Source organism: Adiantum capillus-veneris, chromosome 16, assembly GCF_014529385.1.
Source record: "Adiantum capillus-veneris isolate H3 chromosome 16, ASM1452938v2, whole genome shotgun sequence".
NCBI lineage: Eukaryota > Viridiplantae > Streptophyta > Polypodiopsida > Polypodiales > Pteridaceae > Adiantum > Adiantum capillus-veneris.
This window is the reverse complement of record NC_140946.1, coordinates 31,730,898-31,753,619: the sequence shown is the minus strand read 5'-3', so window position 1 is coordinate 31,753,619 and position 22,722 is coordinate 31,730,898. Positions and strand designations below refer to the sequence as shown.

The following is a 22,722-nucleotide window of genomic DNA, read 5'->3' as shown; positions in this document are numbered from 1 at the left end:
TCATCATCTTCACCAAAGCCTACATAGGATTTGATGCAAACCATGGCGTAGATAAGGAAGAGGGAAGGTCGGAAAAACCTCCTGATGGGGAAAATTCTTCTTCACCACCTCCATGCTCATCACCTTCACGCAAAGTATCCATTCCGCTTTGGGTGATGACAATACACTGAGATCTTGGGTACTTAAATTCGCGAGGAACTTGGGTTCTTGGGTTCTTGGGGTTCTTGAGTGCTTGAGGTTCTTGAGGTTCTTGAGTTCTTTAGCTTGCAATCGGTGTTAGAGAAGGCTTTTCTCTTACCCGAGCTCCACTCTTCCCTACGGGCGCACCTCTTGGCGGCCTTGCGCTCACACCAAGGTAGCTTTTTTCCACCTCACGTCGATTGGCCAGTCGCTAAGTGCACGATCTGCTCTCAATGAGTGAAAAGAGGAACAAGGGGAGGCCGGACAAGCCCTTCTTTCTTGGGTTACCTGTCACTCTTCAAAAACACGATTAGGAATCGACACGCCCAAGTGGACTTGGGTTCTGTGCGACCGCAACAAGCAAAAAAAATTCTCGTGGTTCTTTCCGTGAGTGATACAGAACACTGCCAAAGCTCTGATACCAATGTAAGGTGTAGCGGAAGTGAATGCTGAACTTTGCTCAAGATGAGTGCTCCGAATTGTGCTCAAGGGTTCTTTTTACTTACGGAAGGGAGAGCCTTCCGTCATAGTCACAAAGGACGCATTCCGGGACGGGGGATGGGGCTCAAAAGGCTTTTTAGTGTAAAAAAGAGGGCGGGACGGCAAGTGGGGACGGAAAAGTGGGGACAGGAAGCCCGAAAAAAGGACGTCCTCTGTGACTATGCTTTCCGTTCCTTTAGTAAGAGAGTGCAAATGATCACAAACAAAGTGAATGACACTGTGGCTAAGAGAGAGAGAGAAAGAGAGAGAGAGAGAGAGAAGAATACGACACCAAACGGTTGTCAAACCCTCCTCCAAGGGCCCCCCTCTCTATGGCGAGAGAGGTCTATGCTATTGATTGCACAAATCTGGTACAATGGTCTAAATGCAATGGACTTGCCAACGATGTCAACGACAATGATGACAACGAGACGGCTGAAATCTGAAAACGCTAGGGGCTGAAATATGCAAATCTGCTATCTGCTGAATTTTAACACTATGTCAGCGAGGACGGCGATGGCGACGACACGACGACGATACGCTGAAAACGCAGATGCTGAAATCTGCGGACAGCGGGCTGCACTTGAAAACGCTGGCTGATCTGACCGTGCGGCGAGGATCTACTACGGGTAGGTGAGATCTACGAGGTTTGGGACTGATCTTGCGGAGTCTAAATGCTGAAAACTGAAAACGCTGATGCTAGGGGCCGAAAATCTGCAAAACGCTGATGCTATGAGCAAGGTGCAAAAACGCCAGGCTGAATCTGGGATTTGTAAAACGCCAGGGCCGATCTGGGATCTACAAAACCGCGAGGGCTGATCGGGTACTGCTGATGAACAACGTCAGGCTGTAACTGAGCCAAAACGCTGGTCTTGATATGTTGTTGGCTGGAAATGCTAGGTCACCTGCCGGTCTTGCTGAGAGGTGCACTACAAGTTGTTGGAACTTCTGCTGCCTCTTCTGCCAGAAAGTGCTAGCGCTAGGCTTTTTTATATAGTAACTTAGCAAAATTGCCCTACACAGTTCCCCAACAAAGTCACTTATTAAATAATAAGTGAAAAATGGATAAATAGGGAAAATCGGTTCTGTAGACTCTAAAATGCTCATGATGGGTACTTATTGTCATGCTGATGATCATGTTGTGTGCAACCAAAGGACATGAAACTACTCTAAGTGCCAAGACATGCACGGCCTGCTCACAAAGGTGCCAGAACACTTCCTAAGTTGTCTTAAACCCTAGACCTGAAGTAGCTTGTCCACATACACATAGGGTTAGATGTGCACGTGACATTTGGGAGGCTAGCTCAAAGATCGCCTGGATGCCCCACTCTTCTATTTCTCCTTCTTACATTTATGTTAGCCCCTAAAGGTTCCTTAAGTACTCAATTATAACGGGGTCTACCTTGAGTTGATTTCACTCATGACTTCACTTATAAATTAGCTCCTTTTATGCATATTATTTGTGCCAAGACGATTCAGGACGGTGAGTGAGATTGAGCACAAAGACTACCAGTCTTAGGCTACTAACTAACGCTGATTTCCCAACTACTCCTTGGATAAATAGTTATGAAAAGAGAGTTTTGCATGGGTCCTACTATACTGATGGAAATTTCCAGAAATGCAAGTCCTACAAACAGTCATAAAGGTGCCAGTACACGCTCCCCTAGACTCACATAGTGTAAGGGTTGGCTTTGGGTCGTAGGAGCACATCGAGCCATGCGCACATGACAAAAAGGCTAGACAGAAACCATGAGATTTTAGAAGAACTGAGCAGATCATTGAACCTCGCTCCACACAGTAAGTTCAGCCACACCAGAAGTTGGATACAGGGTTGGCCGGGGGAAAGTTTTGAGACTGAATTTCTCCATTTACATGCAATTTACTGAGCATCTTGTAACTGTAAAATTGGGCATTACAGAAAGTCAATCTCCCCCTCAACTAGCAGAATTGATGACTTGTCTGCATACAAGCACTCCTCCTCCTTCAGTGTATTTACATGGTCCATCGTTTTAGGCTGACCATGACCGTGGCGACTGGAATAATCCAACCATCAATGGAGGCGCTCATTGTGTTTTCAAAAACAGGCTACATGTGTCTATAGCATGTCTGCAAGCGAAAAAAAAGGGTACTTACTTACTTGACTCTCATGCTCAATCTGGACTCGAAGGCTGCTGAGTAGGTCGCCTTTGGGCGAAGAAGCAGAGGCGATGAAACGTGAGGAAAGGAGACAGCATGGGGCCGCACGGGCGTTATGGGTTCTCTCACAAAGCAGTAAAGAGTAGGGAAACTGGCGAGGAAGCAGACGAGCTCGCCTGCCAAGCAACACCCTCCTGGACGCAGGAAACATGTCAAACCAGTTATTGCAGCGTTGCCATTTTCACAAAGCCCAAACCTTCAAGTTGGCATTAGCATTTGCAAAATCCCAACCAAAACCCAAGATCATCCATTAGCATTTGCAAAATAGCATGATGTGTATTGAACATTGAAGGCTTGGAACTCTAGTATGGAGATTAGTTGCTTATAGCAAAATCGCATCCTTGCGTGAAGTCAAGTGACAACGACCTTTTGATGGTCCAGTTAGTGTCGTCTGAGGTTTAGTGACAGTGACCTTTTTAAAATCATGCAAAATTGTGTCCTCATTCAAGTCTAGTGATATTACTCTTGGTGTTATCCTCGATAGCCAAGGAGAATTGAAGGGCTTGTTTCAATGTCTATCTATCAATACATGTGAAGTTGAATGTATCTTTAAATTGTATTTGATTGTTGGAGGCATTTGGGAGAAACTAGATTCAAGCTTGTACACAGAAAGCGACAAGTATATTACGCAAAAATTCATGAATTTTCAAATTTGGTGAAGTCTAAGTGGCCCTTAAATCCCATTGTGTGCTTGAGATACATATAAATCATAAATGAAAGCTCTTGTTTATAGTTTTTAACGAAAGAAAGATGCATTTTCTTATGGTTATTAACTGTTTGGGGTAAATGTGTCAAATTGTGAAAGTAGTATAACTTTCTTAGATTACCACGTGTGAGTCTGGAACTTTCTTAGATTACCACGTGTGAGTCTGGAAGGTGCACAATTTTAGTTCTACATATGTTGAGGATTGACAACATTCTTTGTGAAACCAAAATGGTCTAAACTTACTTAAGTGTGACAATTGTACTAACAATGCAAATTAAGCTCATTTGGCACACAAAACAAAGACAAGAAACACAACATAGAGGAGCCGGTTTTTGAGGTTGATCACAGTTTTGGTATAGGGTCAATGTGTCGAACATCTCGTACAAAACCATTGATAATTATTATTTAAATAAGGTATAAGGAGCAGCTGCTTTGATGGAAAACAATGCTCCATCCATCCTCTATCCCGTTGTCCGCTCTCTCACCCTCTCCGTGCTTGCTCTATGTAGGGCCAACAAGTGGTATCTAAGCACATAGACGGCTAGGCAGAGGGATGGACTCGATTTTGGGAACTTTGAGTTTGTTGTAGGAACGATTCTAATGTGAGTAGAGCTTTCAACTTTGAGTGTGCAGAGAGAATTAGAGGAGCTTGGAGCTCAGGTGGAGGTTTCATCAAAGAGAGAATTTGTATGCATCTTTGAATGTATGGAGTTTGTAGAGCATTAGGTCCAAAAACATAGAATCAATGTGATCTAAGAGTGGTCAACAAGTTAAACGCACAACACCAAAAGCACTTCATGGTTGTTGATTAAGGCTATAAATATTTCTTAATTGATCAAGTCAAAGAGCGTGGTCAATGTTAAAGCAGTGTATCTAGGTCATTGAGTAAGCAACACTACGATAAAGTGTAAGCATTGATCTGTAAAACAACACGTTTTTACTTGAAGGACATCAATTGCATAAATAGCTAATATCAATGTACTGTAAAGGAGTGGCGTATGCTCTTGTGAAAGCTCAGAAGAGAGTGTGGAAGACAGTGTGTAGGTGAAGGTGTCCTAAAAATTTTGTTTGTAGACGTGATCTACAACTTTTTTGAAGAAACTTTTTGCAAATTCCTCACCGTTCTGTTGGCTGACTTGCTCAGGCAATTTGTATACCTAAAATTTCAGGTTTTCTGTTTCTCATAGCGTGCAAGTATGATGCACTTTTGAAAGCACAATAGGTGCTCAAAGTTGGACACATAAATTATAAGGCTAAAAATGTACTTTAAGCTTGCGTAGAGCTTGAATTTTGAGGCTTTTAGTAGATTTGGACAAAGAAGAAGTAGGTAGAAATAGACAATGCAACTCATGTTTTAGTTTTTTTGAGCTCTTAATATGTAGTTTTCGCATAACTCTCTTATATAGACCTGGATATGTATAATCTTGGAGTCTAACCAAGGGGTTTGCACATGCTCCAGACACATTGGTAACATAGTTTTTTGAAAATCTCCATAGATTTTTTGAAACCATATTTGTCTTTTTGGTTTTATGTGTTCTCTATGTGGTTGAGAGACTGAGTCTCTTAGATTGTGGTTAGCCATAGATTGGCTTTGTTGACTTGCCTCTACAAGTGGCTTGTATTTCACACATGCTTCTAAATAGGTTATAGATCCCATATTTGGCAGTTATAGAGTTTTGCATCATACTTTTGATCTAATGTGGGATGAGTAAGAGAATTGTTTTGATCAAAGCTTCATGCATACTTGATATGTTTGCAGTTTTGATTATGTTATGCTTTACTGAGAGTGTTTTATCCTTGAAGTATTTATATCCATAGTTTATGCATGTTTGTTTCACTTTTGATGCAATTGTTTGGGTATCATGCTTGATACAATTCTGGCTTTGAGTATCACGTTGATACATAATTTTATGCGATCAGGTGTACGTATGGATACATGGATGTCTCTTGGATGTGGTGAATGATTTGTGCTCCCACTTTGATATATATGCGGTCTTTGGTATCTTAGACACTCAAAATGGTATTCGATATATATGGCAGTTTTTAGTCTACATTGATGACTCATAAGAGACAAAGGTATCATTCACATCAACATTTGATATGTTAGCATTGTGGTCACATTGGACCTTGCTGCTTTAGATATATGAGGCAACAATGAAGACGGTTGCATGATGCAGATTTGGTTATGACGTAGGATAGAGAGGCAGTTACAGTGGCTTAGTATGCTCAATGATGGTGATGTCACATTTGCCTCTATTAAATCTCCATCAAATTTCATGTCTATGGATCACACACTTTCTTTGCATTGGTTACTAGATGAAGAAGCTACTCTCCATGTCACACCATGTCTTGAATGTTTTAGTATCTTCTCTAGTGGGAGAATTGGTTGTGTGAATCTTGTTGATGGTTTAGCATATGACATTGTTGGTGCAAGAGATGCTTGTTTGTCATTGCCCAATGGTGCATCTTATACGCTTCGTCATGTGTGTTATGTTCTTGAGATGAGACAAAGTTTGATTTTAGTGAAACGGTTAAGAGGTTGTGGATATCATGTATTGCTTGGAGAGCAGTCTTTTTCGATGCATTGGGGTTCACTAGTGGTTGCAAGAGGTGCCAAGAGTGGCATGGTATGTAATGGAAATGGCCTATTAACTTTGAGAATAGAGGAATCAAGAGAATTAAAGAGAACGTTTTTGTGAGACTCTTTCAGAACGTAGAGGGTGAACTTATTTAGTGGTAGCAACTTAACCATAATACTTGATTAACTTGGCATGAACAATACTTTTGCAAGAGAGAGAGTTTAGAGAACATGACAACAGTTGAGGACCATATTTATGTGGAGCCGGTCCCCCCTCCAATAGGCTTTTGTATTATAGATTCTCCCATCAAGAGAGACTTGGTACAATACAATCTTTGAGTTCCTTGTGACCTAGGTGATGCAATGAATATGGAAAGCTTCACGCATCACGAGCATAACATAGACTTTGTGAAAAGCATTAACTATCCCCAGCCTCAGTCACAAGGCCTCAAACACCTTCAAAGGTGGAGAGAGCTAGCGGGGAATGAGGGTAGGGAAGAGGAATAAGAAGCATTCATAGGAGAAAGAAATAGTTTCTCACTTATCATCACTCTTCTTGCTAGCATACATAATAGCATAGTAATGAAGATGGAGAAGATGGCAACCTTAAGCATTGAAGCATGGATCTTGGTTGGATTTTCATTCCATAGCCAAGAGTGTTGGTGTAGGCTCTCAACTTCTCTACTAGCTTGGAGAAGGAGATGGAGCTCTTGCACTTTGCACTTCACACAATGAGTGTGTGTGTGTGTGTGTGTGTGTGTGTGTGTGTGTGTGTGTGTGTGTGTGTGTGGCGGGGGAACAAGGGTAGCCTTGGGACAAGTGTCCCCCTTTCCCCTTTGAGAGAGAGGACTTGATAAATGCAAAAATAATTAATTAAGTTAACTAAATTATCCTTGGATCCATTGGGAGGCAAACCAATAGGCTTTAGGCACACTATGAGGGAAACATGAAGAGAAGCTTGACAAGTGTCCCTGCTGCTTTCTAATTATCAAGGATGCCTTGTGTGAAAGGGCAAGGGAATTGACATGCTCATCACCACCCAGCCATGCCCTATATATGCCCTTGGCCTTCTAAATATAGGGACCCCCGACTGCATGTCCGTCCTAGCCCGTGGCCCTGGCCCATGGCCGTGACTAGTCCTACCCTTGTCCTGACATTACTCCCCCCTTGGAGAAGCGTTTTTGTCCGCGAAAACACAGGTGATGGTATCTTCATAAGAACACTAATTTTTTCCATCGTAACATCTCTCATGGATCCAACGGTTCATTTGAGCGGAACCTGGTTCAGTAGGAGGTTCAATGAAACCAAGAGTAACATCTTGATTTTCTACATTGTTGTCCATATCTGATGGTACCGGTTCCTATCCAAACATATTGCGTAGACTCCAGTAACTTGCTAACATAACTCATCAGCCAAGGTTAGTCCTTGACTTGTTCTCAATTTTCATCATCAGTAAACAACCCCACCCTAACGAGTGTTCAAGGTTGAGACCCTGAGTTATACATGAAGAGACTACACCTAGTCGCAAACATGCTTTAACTTATAATAAGCAAACTCTACGTAGAGCAATAAATACTTACTAATTGGATCGCTTGGTGCTAACATACGCACTTTGCATATCCTTCAGCACCAGATTACACTTTGTAATCTGCCTGTCCCCTTGGATAACTGACAGTACTGAGGTGTGTTCTCTCACGGTTTACAGACAGTCGTCCCAAATGACTGGTAAATGGGAATCACAATATCGTGTAACATTGTTGACGAATCAACAATGTTCGGAATAACCATCGTGGTTAACTTGAGAAATCCACAAACACCCAAACCGAGCCATGACCTCTATTGGGGATTAGTAGACCTAAAAGTAATCTCATAGAGATACTGCACATAGAGTGCAAAATGCTTCATAAGCAACAACTTGAGGAATATGCATGCCGTTCCAAATCAACCTTTGCTAAACACTAGGGCCCATAACACCTAGTGTGCATGCATTTAGCAAAAAACAGATCCGAACCTGTATATCCATGTGATCCTTGTCCATACTTATGGCAAATGTGATGCGCCTAGCACACATTAAAAAGGAATGTAAATTGTTCTGAAAAGAAACTAAATACTTTTAGTTGCAATCTTTTACAAGCTTTGCTGAAACGTCTGAACCATAATAGAAGGTTAAACAGTGATCACTTTTAGGTACAAACACTGAAACTTTTTCATTTGCTATATGTATAAACAACCATCTGTAATGTTGTTTAGCAGTACTTGTACCTTAACAAGTCATTCTAAGTATCCGACAATTTTTGGCCACGAAATTGATCCTGATATGTCGTGCTAAAAATGGTCTATAAAACAGACATGACTAGCACTTAGGGACTTTGTCGTGACACATATTTAAAATAGTGGGCGCCAGTGTCAGTCCCAGAGACTCATATCCTCCACATGTGGAATATGTCTCATGTAAGAATGTCTAAAAAAGAACATTCGTCAAGTACAAGATGTACTTGTGCGTGGAGGTAATTGTAAACACTCTACGACGGGAGTGAGAGGGACCCTCATTATCCTTGCTCCACACTAGCTAAACCGAACTCCTTGAGTCCCTAGACCATGTTGTATCCCATGTGACAACATGTGCCAAATCGAATCCTACAAGTGGATTCATAACAACATAATGTACATTGGACACTACGGCCCAAAATACTTGTTTTGACATGCCCTTGGCATGGCCCTGGGGATTGAATTGAAAGTTCAGTTACCCGTATTCAAATGCACATGAGTACATCTCTCACCTGTGAAAAAAAAAAGCAACTTTGCACTAGAAACCCTGGGTGTTGCCTTCGCAATCCAAACCCTTTGGGTAGAATCTACGTAGTCAAACCCCTTGGTAAGACCTTTTGTAGAAACTACTCAACTAGCAAGTAACGATAATCAACCTAGTTAACCTTGTACAGAATGATGAGAATCAACTTGAAAAGTTGAATTTTTCTGCTACCCCATGGTAGATTACTGGCTTCTTTCCTTGAAAGTAGAACTGGGATAGATCAAATTATGATCCTCAATGCCTATGGGGAGATGTAGCAATCACCCGCCGGGTCTTACCCCAAAACAGTATGTCTATAGACCATCCATAATGCTATAGAGGGAGCCGGAAATCCACACAAGTGAAATGCCTAGCTCTTATGGACAACCATGCTGTCTCAACCTATTGCTGCATCTATACTCCGTGGTAGAGATCAGCTGATGGGAGTTTAAGGTTATCAAAAACTCAACTCAAGCGGTACACTGAAAACATGTAGTACAAAATGACACACTAAACATCAATGACAAGACTCTTGCTTGTCAATTAACATCAATGTGTACTCCACTGGGTAGAGCTGTTTGATCTTGAGAACAATCATCCAAGGAATACCAACAATTGAGTCTTGCCCTAGATTGAACAATGGCTCTTAGCCAGCGTGTGTGTGGCTCATAGTCCTCATGGTAATTAGTGTTCAATCATCAAACCGATGAAGACTAATGTAGATGGCATTTTGCCCAATTTCTAGCTGAGAGTTAGAGCACCTTGGCTGAGGAGGACTCACCAGCGAAACATGTAGCAAAAGCTTCTTAGAAAGGGTGCATTATTCTTTGAGAGAAATAAGAGAGAGAGATAGAGAGTATGCTGGGCTGATGAACTTTCCTTAAGTTACTACCTTGTATGTACTGCGCCCATGCTTGTGTGCATCTTATGCGTAGCGTGCAGCTTATCCTATAAGCCTGCAACAATCTGACTGGATAACGCTCGCATTGAGAGAGGTAACACAAGTCACATCTTGTCTCCTATCGTGTAGGGGATCGTGACTGTACTTAACAATGGCTCGTTGCCTCCTAAGTCTTAGATTTGGATTCCTTGTAGTGTTGTGTGTTGACAACAACCAAAAAGCATGTTGAAGGAATCCAAAAGTTTCCTCGTCCTTGACAGAGTGTCTGGTGTTATAGCGAAAGTGTAATTTATGAGGCAGTGGAGTTGAGTCCACTTGACCAACATGCCTTGCATGCAAAATTGTAGCCCTTGGCTACTATGATGGCCTCAAGCGTGGGAGCCGAGGCCGTAAGTGCCTTGCACAGTCTGCATTGGTAGTGATGCATCATAACGTGATGTCACCACACAGAAAAGGGGAACAAATTTCTAATCGTAACAGTTCCCCAAACTGGCGGGCCAATGCCCTTGATACCAAATCAATAGGCAGTAGCGTGCCACACGTGAGAAGCCTTGCTTCATGCGAAATTGTCAAAGCACTTTGCTTTACACAATCGACAATATTTTCCAAATGAATTGTGTAAACATGGAAAAATAAACAAAACTGAATTTGGTCTAACCTGGTCATCCTGCTGTAACCAGTTGCTTGGAGATGTCGGAAGAAAAACTCGCTCCAAAACGGCTCATAGCCATATCTGTACAGACGCCCTCATATATCCTATACACCCGTCTGGTACGTGATGAAATAACCTGCAAGCATATTGTCAAGTCCGCCCAAGTTTGTATGCTCATAGCATAGGCTAAACGTGGGGAGTCGCAAAGCAAGATGCATAAATAGAAGCCGTGCTTCACATAAGTTCATCAAATGGATGAGACAAGAATGTAACCTGAGTGTTCATAGCTAACAGATGCTCTTGGTGACATACATAGGGAAATGGCCTTGCCAAATTTTGCTACTGATTGAGAATCATAACATTGCCTGATAGTGAAAAGATACTATCTACAACTGAGTTATCAATGTCAGCGATTGTCCAATACTGCTTGTTCAAAGCAACCTTTGCTTGACAAGTTGGCATTGTGAAAATTCATATGGTGGTCAACATTGCATTCGGCTTCTAGCTGTGGATGTCAATGTTTTTTCCACAATGCTTCATGTACCTATATTGCATGCTCCCTGGCAAGCTGCAATGGCTTGGAAACGAGTATGTATCCAATCCATGAAGCCAAGGAATCTTGATTTTCTCCGCCTTGAGATAGCACAACGAGGGAAGATAAAAAATTAACAATCTACGTGAGACAGAAAGCGGTTTATTGGGGTGTCGCTATAAGGAGCCTTGCTCGTGACATGTTTTTGATGGTAGACAGTTACTTGAAATTATACTTACCGGTCGTATTCGTATATGTCACAAGCCCTGCCTTAGTTTCCTTTGTATCAACCTTCAGTCTCCGACGAACATGGGGTGTCGAAGTATTGTGTACTCAAGCCGTGCTTGATGTTGATCCCGCAACCCAACAGTTGGTCGTTGGAAACAAAGCAGTCAACAAAAGCAGAATATGTACGGAACTGTCACAAGCCGTGCTTGTGCCTGCATGCAATAGCTACATAGCATGTTTGAAAATGTCAGCAAACCCAAAACAACCCAAAAACTATTGCATACCTGGTTAATCATGCAATTCGACCTGTCAGTCAGTGTGTCCATGGACCTCAAAGTGCAGCCAAGCTTACGGAGAAGCTTTTCAGCACCTGCCGATCGGTTACAACTCGCCCTTGACGACACCCTTGCTGAGTTTGAAGCCGTGCTCAAGTGCCGGGAAGCCTGTGAAGATGTTTATATTGCTACCAAAATATGGCCTTGCTATGTCATAAATGGAAGATTTTCAAAAATTATTTGGAAGAATTTCTGTAAGCTCCGACTTGCATGAGTGACCTGCAACCTGCACTTTGCCGAGTCCTTGGACCTGCTTGGTAGCTTGCCTTGAACGAGCCCGGGGTGGGCTCATGCCCTTAAATAATTCAAAGGGCCAAACCAAAATATGTCCAAGTATGAAAAAAAAAACATAACGAAATACCCTGTGCCCTGTGCAGAGCGTCGTTGCCTGCGCGATGGAGAAATGGAAGAGCGCTCTTGCTATGGACCGTCTCAGGGTGCGCTACAACAACGCGACCTAGTTAGCATGCCGAGGTGCTCTTGTCAAGCCCAAACTTGCTTGGTTTTGGTCATGTAAAAAATCCGCAGGTTCCCCGACTTAGGGTTGCTACCCACGGTCCTGAGGGCTACGATTTTTCCTCCCCGACTTGGGACAGCAGCACACGGTGCTTGCTTTTTTGGCTTCCATGCCCACCTCATCGAAGAAGAGCCATGCCATCGCTTGCAATTCCATGCACGACTTTTGCCATGGCTGCGAGAGAGATTGAGAGGGATGCCTTGCAAAAGAGATCGAGAAAGAAAGCGAGAACGAGAGGAAAAAGAGGAGCCATGCCTCGCCATGCGAGAGCACCACCTCCGAGATCCTCCTCCATAGCTGCTTTCCTCCCCTAAGCTCTGATACCATTGAAAGGGCAAGGGAACTGACATGCTCATCACCACCCAGCCATGCCCTATATATTCCCTTGGCCTTCTAAATATAGGGACCCCCCTTGACTGCATGTCCGTCCTGGCCTGTGGCCCTGGCCCATGGCCATGTCTGGTCCTACCATTGTCCTGACATTGTGTGAGGGTGTATGTGTTCTCTCTCTAGCCGCTACAATGAGGGCTCGCCCCCCTTGTGTAGGGATATGCATTGACTTTTGAGTACCTTACCCCCTCAAGAACCTTAGTCATGGATCATCTTAGCACCTTAGTCAGCAAGCACGACAAGCACCTCAAGCTTGGGTTGGGTTCCCACCTCAAGCACAACCCTAGCTTACCTAAGCTCAAAGGACTTTTAACACTAACTATTGGAGGTCTTTAATGAAGCTAACCCTAAGGTCTTTAAGCTCCAGTAGCTAGCCTTGCTCTTTGACAAACCATCTCTCATTTGGACCCCTTTACCATTGGCCCCATGTTGAGATAGATTTGTAAGCACATGTCTATATTCTAACCCTTGTTCCCGTTTCTTCTCCCACATTAAATGATTAGTTTAATATGAGAAAATAATTTGGATTGGTTAGATATTAGATTTTATGACATTACCTCTCCGTTGAAATTATAGTCGTCCTCGACTATGAGGTAGAAGAGATAAATCCTTAGTCATTAGTCATTTTTTCTTAGTGGGTAGAGGATCCCTTTTTACCTTACGACATCATTCCAAGATGGATGACTAATCCATTTGGTGCTTGGGAGACATAGCTACCGCAAGTATGTTTGCTCTTTAGTCTATTTCAATCTCCCAAAGTAGAGTGACAATGTCTACTTGGTGTTTGAGAGACGTCGTCATCACAAACATGATTCTAAGTATGCATACTACTTAAATTTGTGCACAATAAAAAGAGAATTAGTCTTATAAGACAAAAACATTGATCATTAAAAAGAAACATATACATTTTCTTACTCTAATGTAGCATTGTAAGCATTGACAAGGTTCATACTATCCTTAAGTTGTGTTCCTTGCATCCATCTAGCATCTTTAAAAGGATAATTTTTGAACTTAATAAGATATCTTCGGATAATCTTACCATGTTGTAGTACCTTGTCTTCATGCCAAAGGATAGCTTCCGGTTGTAGCACCTCTTCTTGGTCTTTGATTTTGGGAGGGTCTTCAATAATTGGTTCACTTGGTGGCTTTTTTTTGTAGGGCTTAAGTAGGCTCACATGAAAAGCATTGTGTATGGCTTTTTTTTTGTAGGGCTTAAGTAGGCTCACATGAAAAACATGAGCCACTGGTTGGGCAGCTTGAGTTGATAAGCCATCTCATTGATTGGCTTCAAGATTTGAAAAGGACCATAGTATCTTTTTGCTAGTTTAGCATAATACTTTTGATGGCCCATAGGATTTTTTCCCGTCGTTTGCCTCAATCGAGCCTTGGAAAACTTAACATGAGGTTGGTAACAAAAAAGTGTCCTTTCAGGGTTTCGAAAAAACCATAGTAGATCCACTCATTTTGTAAAATCCTTTCATGAGGTTATAGTTCAAGGCCTACTACATATGGAAATAATAAGAGACTTGTAAAATTTCTCATCTTTTGGTCACACCAAGTCTCCAAAGTTGATGGACCATTACATTTTCATCAAAACAGTCATTTCATACGTTTTTTTGTATAAAAATAAGATTAGGGATTTTTGTAGGACTTGAGATAAATTCCCTAGTTAACTTCAATGGGTTGGTGATCAGAACATATGATTTCTTCTCACTCACTATTTTTTGTTTTGCCAAAAGAAATAGGTACAAAAAAGTTGAATTTTTACCATTCTGCAAACCTATCATCAAAGTTTCTATAGCCACGCTGAATACAAATAATATATGCATGTTTTCTTAGTTCCCTATTGTCCTTTAGGTTCATAAGGAGCCATGGAGCATGTCAAAAGAATAATACATCTCTTACCAAGGGGAATCTTGGGGACAAAGATGAAGTGCTAAATACAACAAACATGAAAAAACTGGGTTCAACATTATGAGTTGTAGAATCCCATAGAAACTAGTGAATATCTAGCCAAATTTGATCCTTATGACTAGATATGGTTACTACCTACAAAATGCATATAGTTGTCACAAGAAACTAGCAATATTGAAAAAGCTATACTTGATATACTAGAATGTTTCATTTTCTTCTATAATAGAAAAAATCAGCCATCATTGTGTACTATGCAAAATATGGTATTAGGTGCCCCAAAACTCAAGGAATATTAGCTTTATGTTACAATATGGGACATAGAAAATCAAAACTACATTTGGATATCATGAAAGCCTCCAAAAAAATCATAGAAGAGCTAAAATTGGCTAAAAAACAGGATTTGACAATTTTTGCAATTTGGTCATAACTTACAACTTTAACATTTGTTTCTCCCATAGAAGCATCATGACATGTTGAGGACTACTAAAGATAGTTCTCTAGCATTATAGACCTCACAAACATGAATTCTAGAGTGGTATAGTTGCAAAAAGTTGAAAAAAGTTGAAAAAAGCCAAAAACAGGACCCGTTTTTTCACACAGTTTAGGTTGTGAAATGTTGTGCAAGGACAAGGTTAAAGATGGAATTGATATTCCAAAAAAATTTCAAGTTTTTTTCAGCTCATGAGACAACTTTCTAGATAGATAGCACCTCAAAATCCATTTTGAAACTCTTGACATAATTCAAGGAAAATGGTCACTTAACAGGACATAAAAGTGTCCCAGGACATAAAAGTGTCCCATTACCAACCTAGTGTTAAGTAATACACTTTGTAATCTGCCTATCCCCTTGGATAAATGACAGTACTAAGGTGGTTTTCCCCATGGTTTATAGACAGTCTTCCCAAATGACGGGGATCACAATATCGTACAACATTGTTGAGGAATCAACAATGTACTGAAGAACCATCTTGGTTAATGTGAAAGATCCACAAGCACCCAAATCAAGTCGTGACCTCTATTGGTGATTGGTAGCTCCAATCATAATCTCATAGAGATACTGCACATAGAATGCAAAATGCTTCATAGCACTAATGTGATGAATATGCATGCCGCTCCAAATCTGCCTTTGCTAAACATTAGGGCCTATAACACCTAGTGTGCATGCATTTAGCAAAAAACAGATCCGAACCTGTATATCCATGATCATCCTTGCCAATACCGATGGCGAATGTGATGCTCCTAGCACGCCTTAAAGAGGAATGTAAATAGTTCTGAAAAAGAAACTAAATACTTTTTGATGCAATCATTCGCAAGCCTTGCTAAAATATTTGAACCATAATAGAAGGCAAAACATTAATCACTTTCTAGGAACAAACAATGAAACCTTTTCATTAATAACTCATAGCCTTGCTATATGCATAAACAACGTCCGTTAATGTTGTTTAGCCTTACTTGTAACCTTAACAAGTCATTCTATGTATTCGATAATTTTTTGCCACTAAAATTGTTCATGATATGACGTGTTGAAAATGGCCTAGAAAATGGATTCGACCAGCACATAGGGCCATCGTCGCAACACATAATTGAAGTAGCAGCGCCAGTGTCAGTCCCAGAGACTCATATTCTCCACATATGGAATATGTCTCAACTAAGGATGTCAAAAAAAAGAACATCCTTCAAGTACGAGATGTACTAGTGTGTGGAGTTAACTGCAAACTCAATGCGACGTGCGTGAGAGGGACCCTCATGAATCTTTCTCCACCCTGGCTAAACCAAACTCCTTGAGTTCCTAGACCATGTTGTATCCCATGTGACAACATGTGCCAAATCAAATCCGACAAGTGGGTCCATAACTGCGAAATGCAAAAACTTATTTTGGACACTATAACCCAAATTTCTTGGCTCTTACATGACCTTGTCACCTCTCTTAAGAGCAAAAATGGATGAAAAAAGAGAAGATTATGCATCCAAATTAGATGCGTACCTGGAGGTTTAACATTGTATTCATTTATCCGTAGTGAAAGGCACCTACCCAAATTTCCCGCCTGCAAAGGCTTAGGAACACTAATTAAAAATTAGTGAATGCTACTAGTATTGCACATGTAACCTTGGGTGTTGCCTTTGCAATCCAAACCCCTTGGTTAAAATCCACATTATCAAAACCCTTGGTAACTTTGCAAGAAAACTTCTCACCAACAAGCAGTCGGCCCTTGGCCTATGTCCATGACCAGCCTTGGGTTTGCTCGTGGCATTACATTACTTTTGAAGTTGAAATTGTCCACTACCCCTTGGCAGTTTGTGGACTTCTTGCCTTGAAAGTGAAGGTGTGAAGATTCTAAGAGTTGACCATCAATACTTAATTATTGATTTAGTAATCACGAGCTGGGTCTTATCCCAAAACTGTACTCATATAGACACTCTTAGTGCTATAGATGAAATAGGAGATCCAATGAAGGTGGAATCGTATTCACCACTAGGTCTTTTCCAAACCTAAAAAAATCAGTAATCTTGGGTTTTTGTGAACAGTCGTGCTGTCTGAAATGATGAGTGCATCTATACACCTTGGTAGAGATAAACCCTTACGAGTTTAAGACATTTGAAAACTCCACTTGATCCTCACACTTACGGGGTGTAGTGCTGCAATAATGCACAAAAAAGCGCTAATGGTAGGACACTTGCGTGTCCATTAGAATCGATGGGTACTCCACCGAATAGAATAGTTCGACGTAGAAAACAATCATTGATGGATTACAAACAGATGGCTCTTGGACATTCCAAAATAGGTGGCAATAGATGGCTCTTATCCCTTTCTGTTGTTTCTTAGCCCTTCCTGTTACCGTATTGACATAGAAAGATTTCAATAAAATCATGCGTAGTTTCACCTTTCTCGCATAGAAGTTGGAAAGAGAGAGAGATAGAATGTTGGTCTAAGGAAAACTCCTTATTTGAATGTGTTGTATGCCACTTGCATATGTCCAGTGCATACCATGTCTGTGTCTTAGCTTATCCGATAAGTGTACAACAATGTAGTTGTACCACGCTCTCATAGAGAGAGGTACAATAAGTCACATCTTGAGTGATCGTGATTATATCAGGGTGCATATGTATGGTACTTTGCCTGTGATTAAACATAAACACAAAATGTTTTAAAATATCAATAACTAAGATCATCCTTGACAGAGTAGCTAGTGTGTATGCAATGATGGGTGTTGTACGGCCATCATACTAGATGCCATGCATACAAAGCAAAAATTAGAATAATAAGCCCTTGGCTTCAATGACAGTCTCAACTATGTGAGCTCCTAGTATACGTGCCTTGTACGATTACACGGGCAGGATACATCACAGTGCGTCGTTGCGTAAAACGTGAGCTTATATCCACGTAGTGCGAAAGATGTGTGCCATTATCATTGATCTAAAGTTAGTCGATCATACCTGTGCATATAAGAGAAGCCTTGCTTCACATGAAATCTGGCAAAGCACTTTGCTTTGTATAGAATCTTCGTATGGAGTCTGCCCAAGCACTTTGCTTTGCAGAGTAGACAGATCTTTTGTAAAATGAAAAGTTAAAAATAGACAAAACAAACATGACTTGATATTTACTAACCTTGGCGCCCACTCGTGACCAGGTTTTTGGTAGTTCACTCGAATCTGGCTCATAGCCATATGTACTGTGCGAGTGAGTTAGTGTAGGTATCATATACACCATCATGGGATGTAAAAACCTGCAAACATCTTGGCAAGTTTTTCCAAGTTTGTATGCTAAGAGAATATTCCAAATTGTGGAAATCGTGATGCCAAATACCCAAAGGGAAGCCTGGGCATAGAGCAGGAGTGAATTGGCGATGGCAACTGCTACATGCAGCTTCTGCCCACGTTGCAGTGACGAAAAACCTTCACCAATCCAGTGAGAGCTAAGTGAGCTCCTCAACGCTCAATTTTGTAGCCATCGACCTTCTCCTCTTTCCCCTGCTTAGCGGGCTTACATGCCAGTCACAAGCGCCCTTGGTGTATGCTAGTGGCTGTTCTCGCAGCAACCATCTCCATCCTGCTTCGACTCTACAGGGGCGGTTTCCCATGACTCGACCTGCTCCCCTCCTTCTCCTCCATAGGGCACCTGCCCATGGCCTTCACAGCTCGTCCCTTGCTAAAGGGCTTGTCCACGACCAGAGAGAGAGAGAGAGAGAGAGAGAGAGAGAGAGAGAGAGAGAGAGAGAGAGAGAGAGAGAGAGAGAGAGAGAGAGAGAGAGAGAGAGAGAGAGAGAGCACATGCAACGCCCTGCAAAGTCTTCCTCCCTCCTCCATAGCTCTCCCCTCCCCGGAGATCCGATACTAGTGAAAGGCAGAGGGGACTATCTACTCTCATACACCGCTAGCTCTCACCATCTTCAAAGGTGTGTGAGGTCTTGGGTCTGAGACTGTGAGGGAATTGATGTTGTGTTTTATAAGTGTTTTGCTTAGTGCTTGAAGCTTCCATCTTCATTGCACTAGCTAGTATTGAAGGAACACAAAGAATTGTATTGTAAAATGTCTCTCTTGATGGGAGAAACCTATAATACAAAGCCTTTTGGAGGATGACCGGCTCCATGTAAATCCGGTCCTCAATTGTTTTCAATAGCTTAATTTCTCTCTCTTTTGAAGTATTGTTCATTCCTATCTAACTAGGTGTTATGATTTTTGTTGCTCTCTCCACCCAAGCACTCTTGTTATGCTCGTTAGAAATCTATTCTAATGAAATGCTCACTATGTTCATGCTAATTTCCGCTACACACAAGTTACTAGGCCATTAAATGTTACATTGGTATCAGAGCACAAGGTTTCTCTTTTCTTGCTCAAGAAGGGAGCTCCTCAAGCTGATTATGGTTCCCGTTGAGCTTGCTCGTAGCTCAATAATGGTTAAGCCAAAGGCAAGCCCAGAGAGGCTCTATTATTAAGACTATAGTTTCCAACGGTGTACCTCAAACTAAGTCCTTCTCAACCAAGATAATAGATCCCTGTCCCACTTACCCTATTGCAATAAACAGACCTAGCCTTTCATGTAATGAAAATGGCCTATGAACTTTGAGAGTAGCGGAATTAGAAAATTAGGTGAAACACTTTTGTGAGGTTACTTTGTGAGCATAGCGGGTGAACTTAATTGATGGTAGCAACATAAACATGGTACTTAGTTAACTTGGCATGAACAATACTTTTGCAAGAGAGAGAGTTTAGAGAACATGACAATAGTTGAGGACCGGATTCATATGGAGCCAGCCCCCTCTCCAATAGGCATTTGTATTATAGTTTCTCCCATCAAGAGAGACTTGGTACAATACAATCTTTGTGTTCCTTGTGACCTAGGTGATGCAATGAAGATGGAAAGCTTCATGCATCACAAGCATAACATAAACTTTGTAAAAAGCATTAACTATCCCAAGCCTCAGTCCCAAGGCCTCAAACACCTTTGAAGGTGGAGAGAGCTAGTGGGGAATGAGGATAGGGAAGAGGAAGAAGAAACATTTCATAGGAGAAAGAAATACTTCCTCACTTATCATCACTCTTCTTGCTAGCATACATAATAGAATAGTAATGAAGATGGAGAAGATGGCAAGCTTAAGCATTGAAGCATGGCTCTTGGTTGGATTTGCATTCCATAGCCAAGAGTGTTGGTGTAGGCTCTTACTTCTCACAAGCTTGGAGAAGGAGGTGGAGATCCTCAACTTTCACCAAGCGAGAATGATCCACAGAATGAGTGTGTGTGTGGTGTATATTCCCCGAGCACCCCCCTTGCTTGCTTGGGGTGAGTTGTAGCTTTTACACATGTTTCAAGCTCATTGGACCCCTCTCCCCCCTAGCCAATCACATGCAACATGCATTCAAGTACATGGGTAGGCTTTGGAAAAGTGTCCTCCTTAACCCTTAGAGAGAGAGAGAGCTTGAAAATATCTAGATATTTACTGGATGGAACTAGAAGCTCATTGGACCCCTCATTAGACCAACCAATAGCATTCAAGCACACCATGTGGTTAAGCTTAGGGAGAGTCTGACATGTGTCCCATGTGCCCTTTGGGTGAGTGGAAGGTTAAGTCAAAGATTCCCCTAGCTTCGGGACTTTCATGCATAGGAAGCTTCTCAAGCACCTTCTTCATTCAGTTTGTAGGGTCTCTTTTTGACTCAAGCACCTTACCCCCCAAGCATGGGAAGCTTCTCAAGCACCTTCCTCATTAAGTTTGTAGGGTCTCTTTTTGACTCAAGCACCTTACCCCCTAAGCATGGGAAGCTCCTCAAGCACCTTCCTTATTAAGTATGACAAGTACCTCAAGTACCTTAGTCATCAAGCATGACAAACACCTCAAGCACCTTAGTCATCAAGCACGACAAGCACCTTAGTCATCAAGCATGCACCTTAGTCATCAAGCATGAAATCACCTCAAGCTTAGGTTGGGTTCCCACCTCAAGCTCAACCCTAGCTTGCTTAAGGTCAAAGGACTTTTAACACTAACCATTGGAAGTCTTTAATGAAGCTAACCCTAAGGTCTTTTAAGCTCCATTAGTTGCACGTTGCTCTTTGCTAGACTACCTCCTTTTGGACCCATATTGAGATGTAACCATCTCTCTTCTTGGTCCCCTGCTGAGATAAGTCTAGAAGCACTTATTGCACATTGCTCTTTGGTAGACCATCTCCTTTTGGACCCGTATTGAGATGCAACCATCTCTACTTTTGGTCCCCTGCTGAGAAAGGTTTAGAAGCACATGTCTCAATTCTAACTCTTGTTGCCTTTTATTCTCCCACATTAAATGATCAATTTATTATGAGAAAATCATTTGGGTAAGCTAGATATTAGATTTTATGACATTACCTCTCTCTTGAAATCATAGTCATCCTCGACTATAAGGTAGAGAAGATAAAGCCTACTCATTAGTCCATGTTACTTTGCGGGCAGAGGATCCCTTTTTACCCTTCGACATCATTCCAAGATGGATGACGAATACATTTGGTGCTTGGGAGACGTAGCTGTCGCAAGCATGTCTGCTCTTTAGTCCATATCATACTTCCAAAGTAGAGTGACAAGCTCTACTTGGTGTTTGGGAGACGTCGTCACCACAAACATGATCCTAAGCATGTATACTTTATAGATTTGTGCACAATAAAAAGAGAACTAGTCTTATGAGACAAAAACATTGTTCATTTAAAATGCATTTTCATATGCTTACTTTAAAGCATCATTGTAAGCATGACAAGGTTCATATTATCCTTAAGCTAGGTTCTTTGCATCCATCTAGCATCTTTAAATGAATAGTTCTTAAACTTAATAAGATATCATCAGATAATCTTACCGTTTTTTAATACCTTGTCTTCATGTCACACATTGAAGTACTTCTTCTTTGATCTTTGATTTTTGGAGGGTCTGCAACTATTGCTTGTTTTGAAGGAGCTCCTTTGTAACGCTTACATAGGCTCTCATGGAAAACATGGTCCATGAGCCTAATGGTTGGGAAACTTTAAATGATAAGCCATCTCATTGACTGGCTTAAGAATTTAAAAGGAACATAGTATCTTTTTGTTAGTTTAGCATAATACTCTTGGTGGCCCATAGTATGCCTTAGATGAGCCTTTAGAAACTTTAGCAAGACCTAATCATTTTCCTTAAAGGCTAAGGCTCTTCTGTGCTTATTAGTAGCAGCCCTTTTTTCCTTTGCTTTTAGATGGATATAACCTCTTTAATCTTTGGAAAAGATCCTTGTGAGTCTCGGCTATATTCATCAGTAGTAGCGAAGATCTTCCCATGTACTTTAAGTAGTAAGGGACTTTTGGATCTTCCCTCTTTAACTTCAAAAGGTGCTTTCCCCATAGAAGTATGTACAATGTCATTGTATACTTTATAAGAGGTAGGTACTTCTCTCATTGAGAACGTTGATCCATTTCCATGACATAGGCTTTTAGTAGATCAAGAATTGTTAGATTAGTTATTTCACTTTGGTCATCTATTTGTGGATGATAGACCGAAAGAAAAATTTAATCTACTTCTTAGATTCTTAAAGAGACCCTTCTAGAAATTACTGTGGTCCTTCTAGGATCTTTGTTCAACAATATGAATGGTGGAAAGCCATGATGCTTGAAAATTTGAGATCTGAAGAGGGTTGCCATTTGATGTGCCTTAATAATATTTTTGACAGGTATAGAGTGTGTTTTCTTGTTAAGCCTGTCGATTGAAACAATCCAAGTTGCTTCCCTCGATCAAATTTCAACTTTTGGTATACCATGCATTTTGAAACATACTCTTGAATGTTTACTTTTCATGGTAGACCAACAAAAATACATTTCTACTCCTCGAAGAGTAA

At 41.3% G+C, this 22,722-nt stretch overlaps 1 protein-coding gene across 1 annotated transcript in view; it reads right to left on the bottom strand.

The window, feature by feature from the left end:
* Positions 1 to 3,076, bottom strand: part of LOC147438816 (uncharacterized) — a 53,382-nt gene extending 50,306 nt beyond the window's left edge. Inside the window, exon 1 of the mRNA XM_086484783.1 lies at positions 2,794 to 3,076. Coding sequence (XP_086340909.1) covers positions 2,794 to 3,007 — 214 coding nt within the window. The 5' untranslated portion in view covers positions 3,008 to 3,076. The remainder of the gene's footprint in view (positions 1 to 2,793) is intronic.
* Between the last annotated feature and the right edge of the window lie 19,646 nt (positions 3,077 to 22,722).